At 43.3% G+C, this 13,634-nt stretch overlaps 1 protein-coding gene across 1 annotated transcript in view; it reads left to right on the forward strand.

Moving 5' to 3' along the window:
* Positions 1-13,147, forward strand: part of LOC137335357 (transcriptional repressor CTCF-like) — a 49,927-nt gene extending 36,780 nt beyond the window's left edge. Inside the window, exons 10-13 of the mRNA XM_068000689.1 lie at positions 3,584-3,715; positions 5,170-5,323; positions 7,387-7,507; positions 13,088-13,147. Coding sequence (XP_067856790.1) covers positions 3,584-3,715; positions 5,170-5,323; positions 7,387-7,507; positions 13,088-13,147 — 467 coding nt within the window. The remainder of the gene's footprint in view (positions 1-3,583; positions 3,716-5,169; positions 5,324-7,386; positions 7,508-13,087) is intronic.
* Positions 13,148-13,634: the final 487 nt, after the last annotated feature.

Raw genomic sequence — 13,634 nt, forward strand, 5'->3', positions numbered from 1 at the left:
AGGCATCACATATGTCCTCCAAGCTGTTGTCCAGCAGAGTAGTAGGAGTGATGTGGCCCTGGCCCAGGAGAAGGATGATGGTGAAAGGTGACATGGAAGTGGGGACTCCACTCAAAGCGCTCCCACGTCTCACCTGTTGCTCCCCTCTCAACCAGTACCCGCAATGCTGCCTCCTCTCCAGGTGGCTGAGTGTGCCCCTGCACAGGTGCAGGTGGAGCAGTCTTTGAAGAGGCCCTCACGGTTTCCAAAACCCAGAGGGCATAAGGCTAAAGCATTTCAACAGGCCAGTTAGCCTGATATCAGTCGTCGGGAAAATGTTGGAATCCATTATTGAGGAAGTGGTAACAGGGCACTTAGAACATCATAATATGATTAGGCAGAGTCAACACGGTTTTATGAAAGGGAAATCGTGTTTGACAAATTTATTAGAATTTTTTGAGGATGTAACTAGCAGGGTAGATAAAGGGGAACTAGTCGATGTAGTATATTTGGATTTTCAAAAGGCATTCGATAAGGTGCCACATAAAAGGTTGCTACGCAAGATAAGGGCTCATGGGGTTGGGGCAACAAATTAGCATGGATAGAGGATTGGTTAATGGTCAGAAACAGAGAGTAGGGATAAACGGGTCATTCTCAGGTTGGCAGGCTGTAACTAGTGGGGTGCCACAAGGATCGGTGCTTGGGCCTCAGCTATTTACAATCTATATTGATGACTTGGATGAAGGGACCGAGTGCAATGTATCCAAGTTTGCTGACGATACTAAGCCAGGTGGGAAAGTAAGCTGTGAGGAGGACAGAAAGGGTCTGCAAAGGGATATAGACAGGTTAAGTGAGTGGGGAAGAAGGTGGCAGATGGAGTATAATGTGGGGAAATGTGAGGTTATTCACTTTGATAGGAAGAATAGAAAAACAGAATATTTTTTAAATGGTGAGAAACTATTAAATGTTGGTGTTCAGAGAGATTTGGGTGTCCTGGTACAAGAAACACCTCCCAACCCTGCACAAAACATTCCCACAACCACATATACACCCACTGTAAAGGCACCCACTGGGTGGCATCAAAGCTTGCCGTTCATGATGAAGCAGAGGAAAGGGCACCAGGGGATAAAAGGTGAGTTATTGCAGCAGGGAAATCAGTTCTGTCAGACAAACTTATGCCCCGTCCACCTTCATTTCAAACACATCTCAAGTGTGGCGGGCAAGAAGCCATTTTAACTCCCGGCCCTCATTTAAATGTTCAACAGCAGACTCTTACCCGGCGGGAATGATGATGAGAAGGCCGGCGGGATTTCAGGAGGGAGGAGGTGGTCGCTGGGGACCCGAGAGGACAGTCCCCAGCATAAAGTAAGCCTTTGAGGGGGGGTTCTGAGGCGATCGCCGTCAAGCGAAGTGGAGAGAAACCTGGGCAGAGGAGGTCTGCAGTTTCTTTGTGGGGCAGGAGGAGCACTCCTGATCTTCCTCGCCCATATGGAAACCTTCAAATAATCAAAAATTTGTACTTTCATGGGTCTCTTCTGGCCATGATACTGCCTGCTGATATCTTTCACAGGCAGCTCTGGTACTGAGCGTCACTGCCACGATCGGCAGTTACATTTGCGTCAGGGTCTGAATAAGGTCATCGGCCCCCGGCATTTCAATATTAACAAGGCCCCTGCCTGCCTGTGGTGGGCGGCCTTGACGATGCTGAAAACCCTGGTGATAAAATGGCGCAGGTGCGAACGCGTTGGGAACGCAGTGGATAGTGCCCGGCCGCCACTTTAACTCCCCACCTGCCTCGTTCCCGCCGGACGGGCAGGGTTAAAATCAACCTCAAGTGTGAAGAGCTTTGTTTCTGAAGGTTAAGACCACCCATGCAACCTCCCTCCTTTCCCCACCCACTCTCGCCCACTGCAGTTTCTCCCAATCTCCCCTTCACCCTTATGCACCATCTCGTGTTCCACTGATACCCTCTCTACTCAACTGGCTATTTATCTTCCCCTCCTGACCCCCAGGCTGGCTGAGATTGTTAGTGGTTCCCTTTCCTCAGACAAACTCCCTCTCCCTTTCAAAACTACCATTCTCACCCTCCTCCTCAAAAGCCCCACTTTCAACCCATCCGACTTCTCCAACTGTCCCCCCACTCCATCTATAACCTTGCTTTTCTCTCAAAGGTCCTCAAATGCATTATCTTTTGCTAGATCCTTGGCCATCTCTTTCAAACCTACCTGTCAGAGTCGCTTATGACCAGCTTTTGATCTTTTCACAGCGCTGAGCTGGCCCTCGGGACATACTCTGTGATTGTAACAGAGCGGCTTCTCTTCCCGCCCCACATTTCTGCCTCCATTTCTTTCCCCAGGATCTAATCTTGGCCGCTTCCTCTTCCTCTTTCTCATCCACATGTTGCATCTTGGTGACAACTTCTGCACTTACTGCCAAAGCCACCTCCATCAGACCATGGTTTGAATCTAGCCTGTAAACCTGGTCAGCTTTCCATCAGCTTACTTTGTGAATGAAAGTCTCCATGGTTGCACATTGAGTACGAGCACCACTTAGCAGCAGCTATTGGTGTTTTACTTGCTGTTGATGGTAAGCAGAGTCCATGAAAGTCAGATTATGAGAAGTTAGTGAGTAATATGGAAATGAAAATTAAATTAAAATATTTTAAATAGCAGTAACTAGAGAAGAAAAGCTGAAAGAAAGAAATCTGGAACGAGACGGGGCAAGAAAAGAAACTGTTTCGATATGCAGAGTTTGAAACAGATACAGGTTGTGTTGGCCGTCTCGCCATGTTTTAATAATGGTGATAGCATATTAATTTCCTTACAGCATAATCATTCCTTTAAGATCACTTTAGCATTTTGTCACCAACATCCAAAGTGTAACAAGTTCACCCTTTTTTGAACTAAATTTATTGCAGATATACTGTGACTTAAAAACTGTTTTGTTTGGTACGTTTCTCAAATTGTATTGTATTACATTGTATTCATGTTTAGAAATGTTCACAAAATAAGCCTGTAGATATAACACCAAAAAAACTTGTGAGAGCTGTGAAAGTCTTTGAGTACAAAGCAGATAAAGGAAGCTCAGAGCTCGCTCCTTCACCATCCTATTCTCTGCTTTTCAGATGGAGTTTGACTTGGCCTTGAAGGCTTAACAATTTTTCTCCTGGCCCTCATTTAAATGTTCAATGGCAGAATCTCGCCCGAACCCCCGGCAGGAATAGGCTTTAAGGCCCAACAAACTTATTCCTTTTTGATTGATTCAACCATATCTGCTTTCTTACCATATTCTTCAATCCATTCTTTCTCCAGAAACATATCCAATTGTCTTTTGACTCCATTCATACCATCCTGTACAATGGCTTTCCTCGTCACTTATTCCACAATTCTATAACCTTTTGTACAAAAAAAGTTCCACCTGATTTCTTTTCTAACTCCTAACATCTTCATTTTTACGTTGTGTGCTGGTTTTTGGACACATTTTGAGTTGGAGAGAGGTCCGGGGCAATTAACAGAATTTTCTTTGCTCAGGGTTGTATGTGGACTTAATAATTATTCTCCCTGAATTGTGTCGTGCACTAATGCAGTGTTTCTGGTTATTGCAGATGAGCTTCCAGTTGAGCTAAAGGCTGAACAGACCATTGAAATAACTAAGGACCCTCACATCGAGAATTACGTCACATCACCCACTAAAACAAATGCAGTTAAAAGGAAAATAACAGTTAGAAGAAAGCCAGGTAGAGAACTTCAAACTATTATTAAGAGACTGAGTATAGAGTGATAGAAATTACAGTTCATTGCCGGTACTAGGTCTTTAACTGGAGCTAGCTACTCTAAACCTACTCATTCCTTGTATCCTTTTATAAGCTTCTTTTCAAGTAAATGCCCAAATGCCACAATTCAGGTAGCTGTCTTATTAAATGAAAAACCCAGCACATTCAGGCAGTCTACTATATTCAGAGGGATTGCTGAATGGCAAATTAGATACCTTCCTTTTAACTGCATTTGTTCTCGTGCTCCTGCTCCTGTTCACCATCCAGCGACCAGCTGTAAGAAGTGTCCGTGTGTGGCAGTAGGGTGAGATCAGAATCAGTCTCGGCTGTGAAACCCCTGCTGTTGACAACACTCGCTGAATGGAAGCCCCCCTCAAAAATGTTTGAGTATCTTTTTCAGGCTAAACTTGCAGCATCACCAATTGATCACGCAGACCGTCACTATATACAGGGTATAATTTCAAAGTTTGCAGATGAGACGAAACTCGGAAATGTAGTAAACAGTGAGGAGGATAGTAACAGACTTCAGGAGGACATAGACAGACTGGAGAAATGGGCAAACGCATGGCAGATGAAATTTAACACAGAGAAGTGTGAAGTGATACATTTTGGTGGGAAGAATGGGGAGAGGCAATATAAACTAAATGGTACAATTTTAAAGGGGGTGCAGGAACAGAGAGACCTGGGGATGTACATACACAAATCATTGAAGGTGGCAGGACAAGTTGAGAAGGCTGTTAAAAAAGCATATGGGATCCTGGGCTTTATTAATAACTCTGTTTCTCCGGTTCTTCCTCTCTTTCTCTTGTTTTCCTCACTTTCCCTGACTCTTCCACTCTCGTTCTCTCTGACTTTTTTGTCTGATTCTCCCTTTCTTTACTTGCTTTTCCTCTGGTTTTTTCTCTCTTTCCCTGATTATTCCTCCCTCTTTTTCTGGCTCTGCCACTTTTTTTCTCTGACTCATTCGCTGGTTCTGCCTTTTCCTTCGTTGTTTTCCCCCTTTTCTTGTTTTCTCTGAACCTTCCACTCTTTCTCTAGCTCCCTTTCCCCCTCTGAATTTATCTCACTTCCCCGCTGACTTTGCCTCTCCCCATCTCTTTCTCTGATTCTTTCTCTTTCTCTGCTACTCGGAATTTCTCTCCTTCCCTAACTCCCTCTCCTCCGTTCTAAATGTTTTTCTTCCCCTCTGACGTTTTCTCTATCACTCTCTCTGAGTCTTCCTCTTTCTCTGGTACATTTTCTCTCTGACTCCCTCTCCCCCTCTCTGAATTTTTCTCTCCCCCTCTCCCTGATCCATCGTCTTTCTCTGGTACTTTCTCTGACTCCCTCTCCCTCTCCCCCTCTCTGTCATTCATTCATTAATCTATTCTGTCTCTCTTACAGTCCTGGATTCATACATGTCCTTTCTGCCTCTACAGCTGACATGAAATTGGCGCCACAGGAGTTTGCAGGGAGTGTTTCCAACCACACGATCGAAATTATACCGGTTGACAGCAGCAAGGAGCTGGCCGCAGTGAATGGTCAACTCAGAAAAGAGGTTACCCCTGAGATGATCCTGAAAAGAATGGTCCTGTGAGGAGCCATCTCCTCTCCTCCGACAGTTCTTCTGTTTTTTTTACAAGCAGTTAAGGAGGCGATTCTAAGCAAAAAAATTGTCAAGAGTAGAAGAAACAGTTCCAGAAAAATTATTGATTTTTTTTATACCTAAGACTGAAAAAGGAAGAATGATTCTCAGTTTAGCAGATTCAGTGCATTAAAATAAGGGATGAGATTGTTTAAAAGTGAAAGCACTTGTAAAAAGAAAATTAAGTAAGAATTTGTAAAACTATTACAGAGCAACACTTCTGAAAGCTAGAATTATACCACTTTATAGTTCTGAGCTACTGTTTTCATTCAGAGCTATTATTCGGATAATGTAAATAGCTCATGTGATCTAATTTTCTCAGTTGTTGCCCTTTACCCAAACACCTTCCGAGCACGTTCCTAAAGCCTCGTGGTGGGATTAGGCTAACCAACTTCATTCCAGGCCAGTTGTTCGGCAGGAGTTGCAGTTGCTTCGGGACCCAAGCAGATGTTTGTTCCCTTTGTCAGTCTGTTCAGTAACAGAAGGGGAGCCAGTGTCCACACCACTCCTTTTAAACGTTGTGCGTTTTGTAACCTGGTGCCTATTGTTAAAAGTTCAGAGACTGTTTGCAAAAATTGGCACAGTTGCCAAGTTTCGTAAACAGATTTCATTGGAACAGGTGTAAGAATTAGGATCGCATTGGTCTCGCAGTTGATCAGTATCTGGTGCCAGTAAAAGTCATGTACCTTATTGGGTCAGCTGATTACGGTAATGTGTAGCTACGCTGGACGTTCCCCAGTCTTTGCTGAGTTAGTTGGCAGTAGGGGCACCATAGTTCGCCCCAGTGTTCTTGATACGGAACGGGAAATCGGCCAGGCTTCTGTTGCTGAGCGCTATCCAATGACTCATGCTAGAAGTTTGTGTGTGTGGATGGCAGCTGAGGACTGGATCGGGCTGAGCTGAGCTGTGATGCGATGCTGACTAGGGACAAGCAGTCTTCCGACACTTAGGGGTTGAATTTCCACAGAAGGCCTCCTGATCGTCTGCGGTAATTTCGGCGGAAAATCCGCAGAGACCCCTGGAGAAACGGCATAAACACACTTGTCAAAACGATGCCAGGCGATCGGGAGAATCCCTGCAGAAATTCAAACCCCTCACAGTCCAACCTCGGACATAAAGAATTAACACTTGGGCAGCAAACACTGTGGGCTGTACCAAAATAAGAAGCCAGTGTTTTCAGCAGAGAAAGGGGGAAGAACCGATGGAAAAAAAGGAATACGAGCATTTTTTGGAAGTATGTGAATTGTGCCAGTTTATCTGCCTGGATCTGGTTTTCTAGTATAATTTCCTGGAGCTGATAAGCTTCTTGCAGTTGGACCATGATGGTATAAGATGTTTGGAATACATGTCATAGAAGGGATGAGAGAGATCTGGTTCTGAGTAAAGTGTTAATGATATCTATTGCTGGCTTAAGATTAGATGGAGCAGTGTAACTTGTGGCAGAACCAAGTTGGCCACAATGTGTACCCCCTTTTATCTAAGTTGGAAAGCTCCAGTTCCTTTACCTTCCACCATTCATCTCAAGTTTGTCTCTCAACTCTTCTCGTGTGTTTAACCAGTCTATCTGTCAAGCCATTGGCCGTGTCCTTTAATTGAGTGGTTAGCTTCAATTCTCCAGTACCATAGGTCACTAATCCAACATGGAAGGTTGTTTCAGTTTGGTTCATGTTTAACAGTATCACCTATTCTAATGTTACTCTTGGGGAGATTTTTCCAAAGCTTTGTAATCTTTTATAAATCAAACAGAAAAGTCTACACACACACTCAATCACAAAGTGCAGCTTTCAGTGGGAGCCTGTACTGATCACAAGCTCACTGATTGGCAGGAAATTTCCTCTTCAGAAATTACATTGAAAATCCACAAATAACAATAATTAGTCCATGGCTAAGCAAGCGCAATAAATAGCATTGTTGACTACCTGGGCTGTGAATGTGTTAAAGCCTTTTCTTTCTGATTGTATGCGAGGTTGAGCATATGTCTGTTCTAGCCCAGATAGTTTGCTGCCTGCAGGGCCATCTCTTTGGATTGGTGTGATCTCATTGGCAAGGATGACGATTCTGTTAAAGTGCAAGCAGGAGGGACTAAAAGCTGCTTCACAGAACTCTCCAGTGCAGAAGACTGCAATGCGAGCGTATGGAGTCGTGAATGTCTATTGATAACATGGTTTGCTATTGTGGAGCGGTGCTGAGACAGGATTTGCGTTTTATTAATTTTAACTACCAGAAAATCAGGAGCGTCGGGAAATCAGGCCTGTTGACTTCCACATTTGATTCTCCGACCTGCATTCCTGGTGACCTCGGCTCTATACAAATTACACCCTTACGTTTTCCACTCATTTGGAAAGTTTTAAACTGATTGTCAAACTTACTGCACTTTCAAACTCTAATGATTAATTTTAACCTCGCAAACGATTTGTGTCTGGTTCTTTTGCCCCTATTCTTTCATTTGGCCTCACAGCATAAATCAAGGAGACAACTTCAAATGGAAGAGCATCACTCTGTCCCATTGAAGTCTATCCTTACAGATCCAAAATTTAAACCCAACAGAAACTGGCAGATGATGAGGTGCCCTAAGGACTTTTTACTCACACCAAATGTTTAGTGATAAATCATTGCTCCTTTCAATAATTGAAGCTGACACAATTTTTTTATTCAATTAAAACCAGGAGAAAACAAAACCCCCCAGATTAACTGATCATCCACCTGATTTGTTCCTTGTGGGATCTTTCTGTATGCAAAATGGCTGCTGCATAACAACAGCAACTTACAATGTGCTTCTTCCTCTTTGAAGCACTTTGGGATGTTTCTGAGAGATCGGATGCCGTGCTATACATGTGCAAGATCTTTACTGAATTGTGCTATGCAGCTCATAAAAAACACACCAGCCAAATATACTTGCACTGTGAAACTATGAATGGACCTAAACCTTTCCACAGTTATCGGAGTTTTCTTGCACATTCTGCAGTTACCCGATCACAGAATGAACTTATAGGAGTATAAATTCATCTCGGGCAGTAGTACAAATGGGTGATGGTGAATCGGCAATCTGAGTTTCCTCTCCACCGAATTCAATGGTAAAGAAACTCGGGCGGTGTGTGAAACGGGCGGCCCACTCACCATCGCTCATCTTGCGCCTGCCACCCGAGACCAATTTATGGCTCATAGTTTTTGAAAAGAAACGTGTAATAGGACAGAAACTGTTTATAATCTTTGCATTTCTTGTTTCTTTTTTTTGTAATTGTTATCCTTGGAATAATGTTGGAAGTTGCTAGCTATTTAAAACAAATGAAAAATGTTAAAGTTGACAGCAGACCAGAGTTTGTGCATTTCCCTCTGTTGAGTTCATTTGGTTGCAAAGTAAAACTTTCAATATTGTCAGATGATTTTTTTTTCTTATTGTAACATGTAGTGTAAGTACACAAATACTGTGCTCGCTAAATATACACATATAACACCTTTTCCTGACATACTCTTTCAGTTGTATGTTGAGTAATATGGAGTGTTTGAATCATTTATATTATTGAAAATTATGTTTAGTCACAAACATTTCAGCTATGCTTGTGTGTAGCAGTAATACCATACAGTCTGCTGGTGTGTGGCAGTAGTGCCATAATTTCAGCCTGCTGGTGTGTGTGATTAAGACCATACAGTCTGTTGGTGTGTAGGATTAATACCATACAGTCTGCTGGTGTGTGGCAGTAGTGCCATAATTTCAGCCTGCTGGTAAGTGGAAGTAATACCATACAGTCTGTTGGTGTGTGGGATTAATACCATGCAGTCTGCTGGTGTGTGGGATTAATACCATACAGTCTGCTGGTGTGTAGGATTAATACCATACAGTCTGTTGGTGTGTAGGATTAATACCATACAGTCTGCTGGTGTGTGGGATTAATACCATACAGTCTGCTGGTGTGTAGGATTAATACCATACAGTCTGCTGGTGTGTGGGATTAATACCATACAGTCTGCTGGTGTGTTGCAGTAATACTGTATCGCCTGTTGGTGTGTGGGATTAATACCATACAGTCTGCTGGTGTGTGGGATTAATACCATACAGTCTGCTGGTGTGTAGGATTAATACCATACAGTCTGCTGGTGTGTGGGATTAATACCATACAGTCTGCTGGTGTGTTGCAGTAATACTGTATCGCCTGTTGGTGTGTGGCAGTAGCACCGTACTTACAGCCTCCTGGTATGTGACAGTACCATAGCAAAGTCTCCTGATGCATGGCAGTAGCAACATTCAGACTGCTGGTGTATGGCAATAGCCTGTAGCACTCTTAATGCTGTCAAAACATATTGTGAAGGGAGCCGTGCAATTTTAGTGAGTATAAAAGCAATCTTGGATGAAAAAATGCCATTTGGTCCATTAAAGCTCATCCCTCTAGTAAGTTAACTTACCCACAATATCCCTCATCACATCAGACACAGTCAGGATGCATGGAAATTATTTCTATGTTGCAGTTACTGAAAATGTAGGCCCATATTGTACTGGAAGCTTATTTATATATTTCCCAAACACTGATTTACATTGTGTCTTATTTCTCTGTACCTTTTACCCCCTCCCGCCCCACTCCTGGCCAATTAATTCAGAATTTGATTGAAGGATGCTGTGGATTAAGCCTTGGCTTTCGAGCAGATCCAGCTCACACCGATGCAAGCTTGTGATGTCACTGAAAGTTAACATTGTTTAACTATTTTCTTCCTAGATGTTGAAGTATAGAATGAATGGACTGAATCCTGATGCCACAGGCTTCGTTGTCATTTATATTTGCACTATTCCTGTATTAAAACAATCTACAGAATTTAAATATATGTTAGATTAAAAGTATCATAAGTTTATGAATCAGAATTCATGACAAAGGATTTATTATATAGCATGTGTTAGGTACAATGATATTATCCTACCTACAATGCACCAGCTGAAGGACCAATATTATCCTACCCACAATGCACTACTCTTGGCTACTTACCTTTTCTTCCTGCTCTGTCACTGCCACATCCTCTCTGGCTCAGACACCATCAATTCGTCAACAACAGACCCAGACACGAGATGTGGAAAATCCCAGTGATGGAGAGATTTCCGAACCATTGTCACCTGTTCCTCCCAAGCATGCTACACTTGCCATGGTAACAGATGCTGGAATCAAAGAGGTCACATTTTCAATAGTTAAATAATGTGGCACTTGAGTTGCAGACAGTTTCATCTGTGCGCTTCTGGGTGAAGAGTGCAATTGAGAGGAATGGTATGATTGACAGGTTATTTGCTGTGCAAATGTAGAGGATGATGATTTATGCAGTGGAGGAGACTGTATGCAAAGGATGAGGGGTAATTAAGAGAATGTATTGTCTATGAGGCACTGCTGAATGGCCCTTAGAGCTGGCAGTGCTTTAACATCAGTGGTGAGGAAGCTTATAGAAACGATAATCTGGGACAAAATTAATAGTCACTTGGACAAGTGTGGATTGATAAAGGAAAGCCAGCACGGATTTGTTAAAGGCAAATCATTTTAACTAACTTGATTGAGTTTTTTGATGAGGTAACAGAGGTTTGATGAGGGCAATGTGGTTGATGTGTATATAGACTTTCAAAAGGCGTTTGATAAAGTGCCGCATAATAGGCTTGTCATCAAGATTGAAGCCCATGGAATAAAAGGGGCAGTGGCAGCAAGGATATGAAATTGGCTAAGTGACAGGAAACAGAGTAATGGTGAACGGTTGTTTTTCGGACTGGAGGGAGGTGTACAGTGGTGTTCCCCAGTGGTCGGTACTAGGACCATTGCTTTTTTTGATATATATTAATGACCTGGACTTGGGTGTACAGGGCACAACTTCAAAATTTGCAGATGACACAAACCTTGGAAGGGTAGTAAACAGTGAGGAGGATAGTGATAGACTTCAAGAGGACATGGGCAGGCTGGTGGAATGGGTGGATACATGGCAGATGAAATTTAACGCAGAGAAGTGCGAAGTGATACATTTTGGCAGGATGAACGAGGAGAGGGAATATAAACTAAATGGTACAATTCTAAAGGAGGTGCAGGAACAGAGAGACCTGGGGGTATATGTGCACAAATCCTTGAAGATTGAGGACAGGTTGAGAAAGAGGTTAAAAAAGCATACGGGATCCTGGGCTTTATAAATAGAGGCATCGAGTACAAAAGCAAGGAAGTTATGCTAAACCTTTATAAAATACTGGTTTGGCCACAACTGGAGTATTGTGTCCAATCCTGGGCACCGCACTTTAAGAAGGATGTGAAGGCCTTAGAGAGGGTGCAGAAAAGATTTACTAGAATGGTTCCAGAGATGAAGGACTTCAGTTACGTGGATAGACTAGAGAAACCGGGGTTGTTGTTAGAGCAGAGAAGCTTGAGAGGAGATTTGATAGAAGTGTTCAAAATCATGAGGGGTTTAGATAAAGTAAATAAAGAGAAACTTCCCATTGGCGGAAGGATGGAGAACCAGAGGACACAGATTTAAGGTGATTGGCAAAAGAACCAAAGGCGACATGAGGAAAAACTTTTTTACGCAGCGAGTTGTTATGATCTGGAACGTGCTGCCTGAAAGAGTGGTGGAAGCAGATTCAATCGTGGCTTTTAAAGAGGAATTGGATGAATACCTGAAGGGAAAAAATTTGCAGGGCTACAGGGAAAGAGTGGGGGGATGGGACTAACTGTTCTTGCAAAGAGCTGGCATGGGCTCGATGGGCCCAATGGTCTCCTCCTGTGCTGTAACCATTCTATGATTCTTTGGTGTAGCTGTATCCTATGGTTCCTCTGGCTCTGCGGTGAAGACTCTGGGGATGTTCTTGCTCCGATTTCTTCATGTGGATTCCTTGTTGATGAGCAAACCTATGGAGCATGCAATGCAACACGTGAAATTTTGCCAGCCTGTTCTGGAGCATCTCCACCGATCTGTCAAGGCAGCGGTATCACTGCTTCGCTGTGTTTTGGCGGAAGCATTTACCTCATTATACCTCTGCTGCTGTTCTTACCTACTGCAGACTGGTCAGGAGCCGGAGCTGTAGTGCATCCCCCACTCCCTTCACCCCATCAGTGGTAGCCGTGACTTTAGCTGCCTAGGCCCTAAGCTCTGGAATTCCCTCCCTAAATCTCTCCACCTTCCAATGCTCCTTAAAACCTACCTCTTTGACCAAGCTTTTGGTCACTTGTCCTAATATTTCTTTATGTGGCTCAGTGTCAAATTTTGACTGTAAAGTGCCCAGGAATGTTTTACTACATTAATAGGCACTATATAAATGCAAGTTGTTGTAGTGGGTATCCCTGGTATCCTAAGATCCAACCTGGCACTTCTTGGTTTGGAGTGAATAATGGAGATATGGTGGTCTGTCTTAAAAATTAAGACATTGTGACTTCTGCCAGGGAAGCGGGAATTCACCCGCATTATCCTGCACAGATGAGCTGCACGTTGATTAAGCAGTAGCCCTTCTGGTTCGTATATAGCTTGCTATCGTGTGCAGGCGTATCTGCAATCGATCACTGTGGACTTCGGGGAATCCGGCTATTTGGAAGGATCTCATTGAATGACGGAAAGGCTCGAGGGACTGAATGGCCTACTCCTGTTCCTATGTTCCTCTCCCACTGTTGCTTCTTGACCATGGGGAATCTAAAGTAATAGTTTGTTCTGGCAAAGAACACAGGAGGCTCCTGCTTTTATAAATCTGTGGACTGCTGACTGTTTCTGATGTGCAGCCTGGAAAGAAGCCCGAGATGATAAAGTTCAGAGCCGTAGTGACCTACAATATCAACTAGCAGTGCAGTGCTGTGCTGTGCCTGCGCTGAAGTTTGGCAGGAGATCGCCCTGAAAGATGTTGCATGATATCGTCATCACACACCCCAGTAAATTGCAGCCTCTCTGTACATTGCTCCTCGGTCAAGTCCAGATAACTAATGCTGTGGCTGATGGGTCTGGATGGCAGGTTGATGGTAGCACTCCTCTGTAATGTAGCCTTGTTTCCCTGCCATCCACACTTGTTTTCCTGCAACATATATAAAGTGGAATTAAAAACAGAAAATGCTGGATATACTCAGCAGATCAGGCAGCATCTGAGAGTAAGAAACGTAGGGTTAATATTTCAGGTCGATGACCTTCAGAGTTTTGGCATTTGTGGTATTTTGCCTTTTTGATAGTATTTACAACAACTTGCATTTATATAGTGCCTTTAACATAGTAAAATGTCCCAAGGCACGGGAACATAATCAGACAAAATCTGACACCGAGCTAAAGGAGACATTAAGA

The sequence above is a fragment of the Heptranchias perlo genome, chromosome 19 (genome assembly GCF_035084215.1).
Source record: "Heptranchias perlo isolate sHepPer1 chromosome 19, sHepPer1.hap1, whole genome shotgun sequence".
NCBI classification, from domain to species: domain Eukaryota; kingdom Metazoa; phylum Chordata; class Chondrichthyes; order Hexanchiformes; family Hexanchidae; genus Heptranchias; species Heptranchias perlo.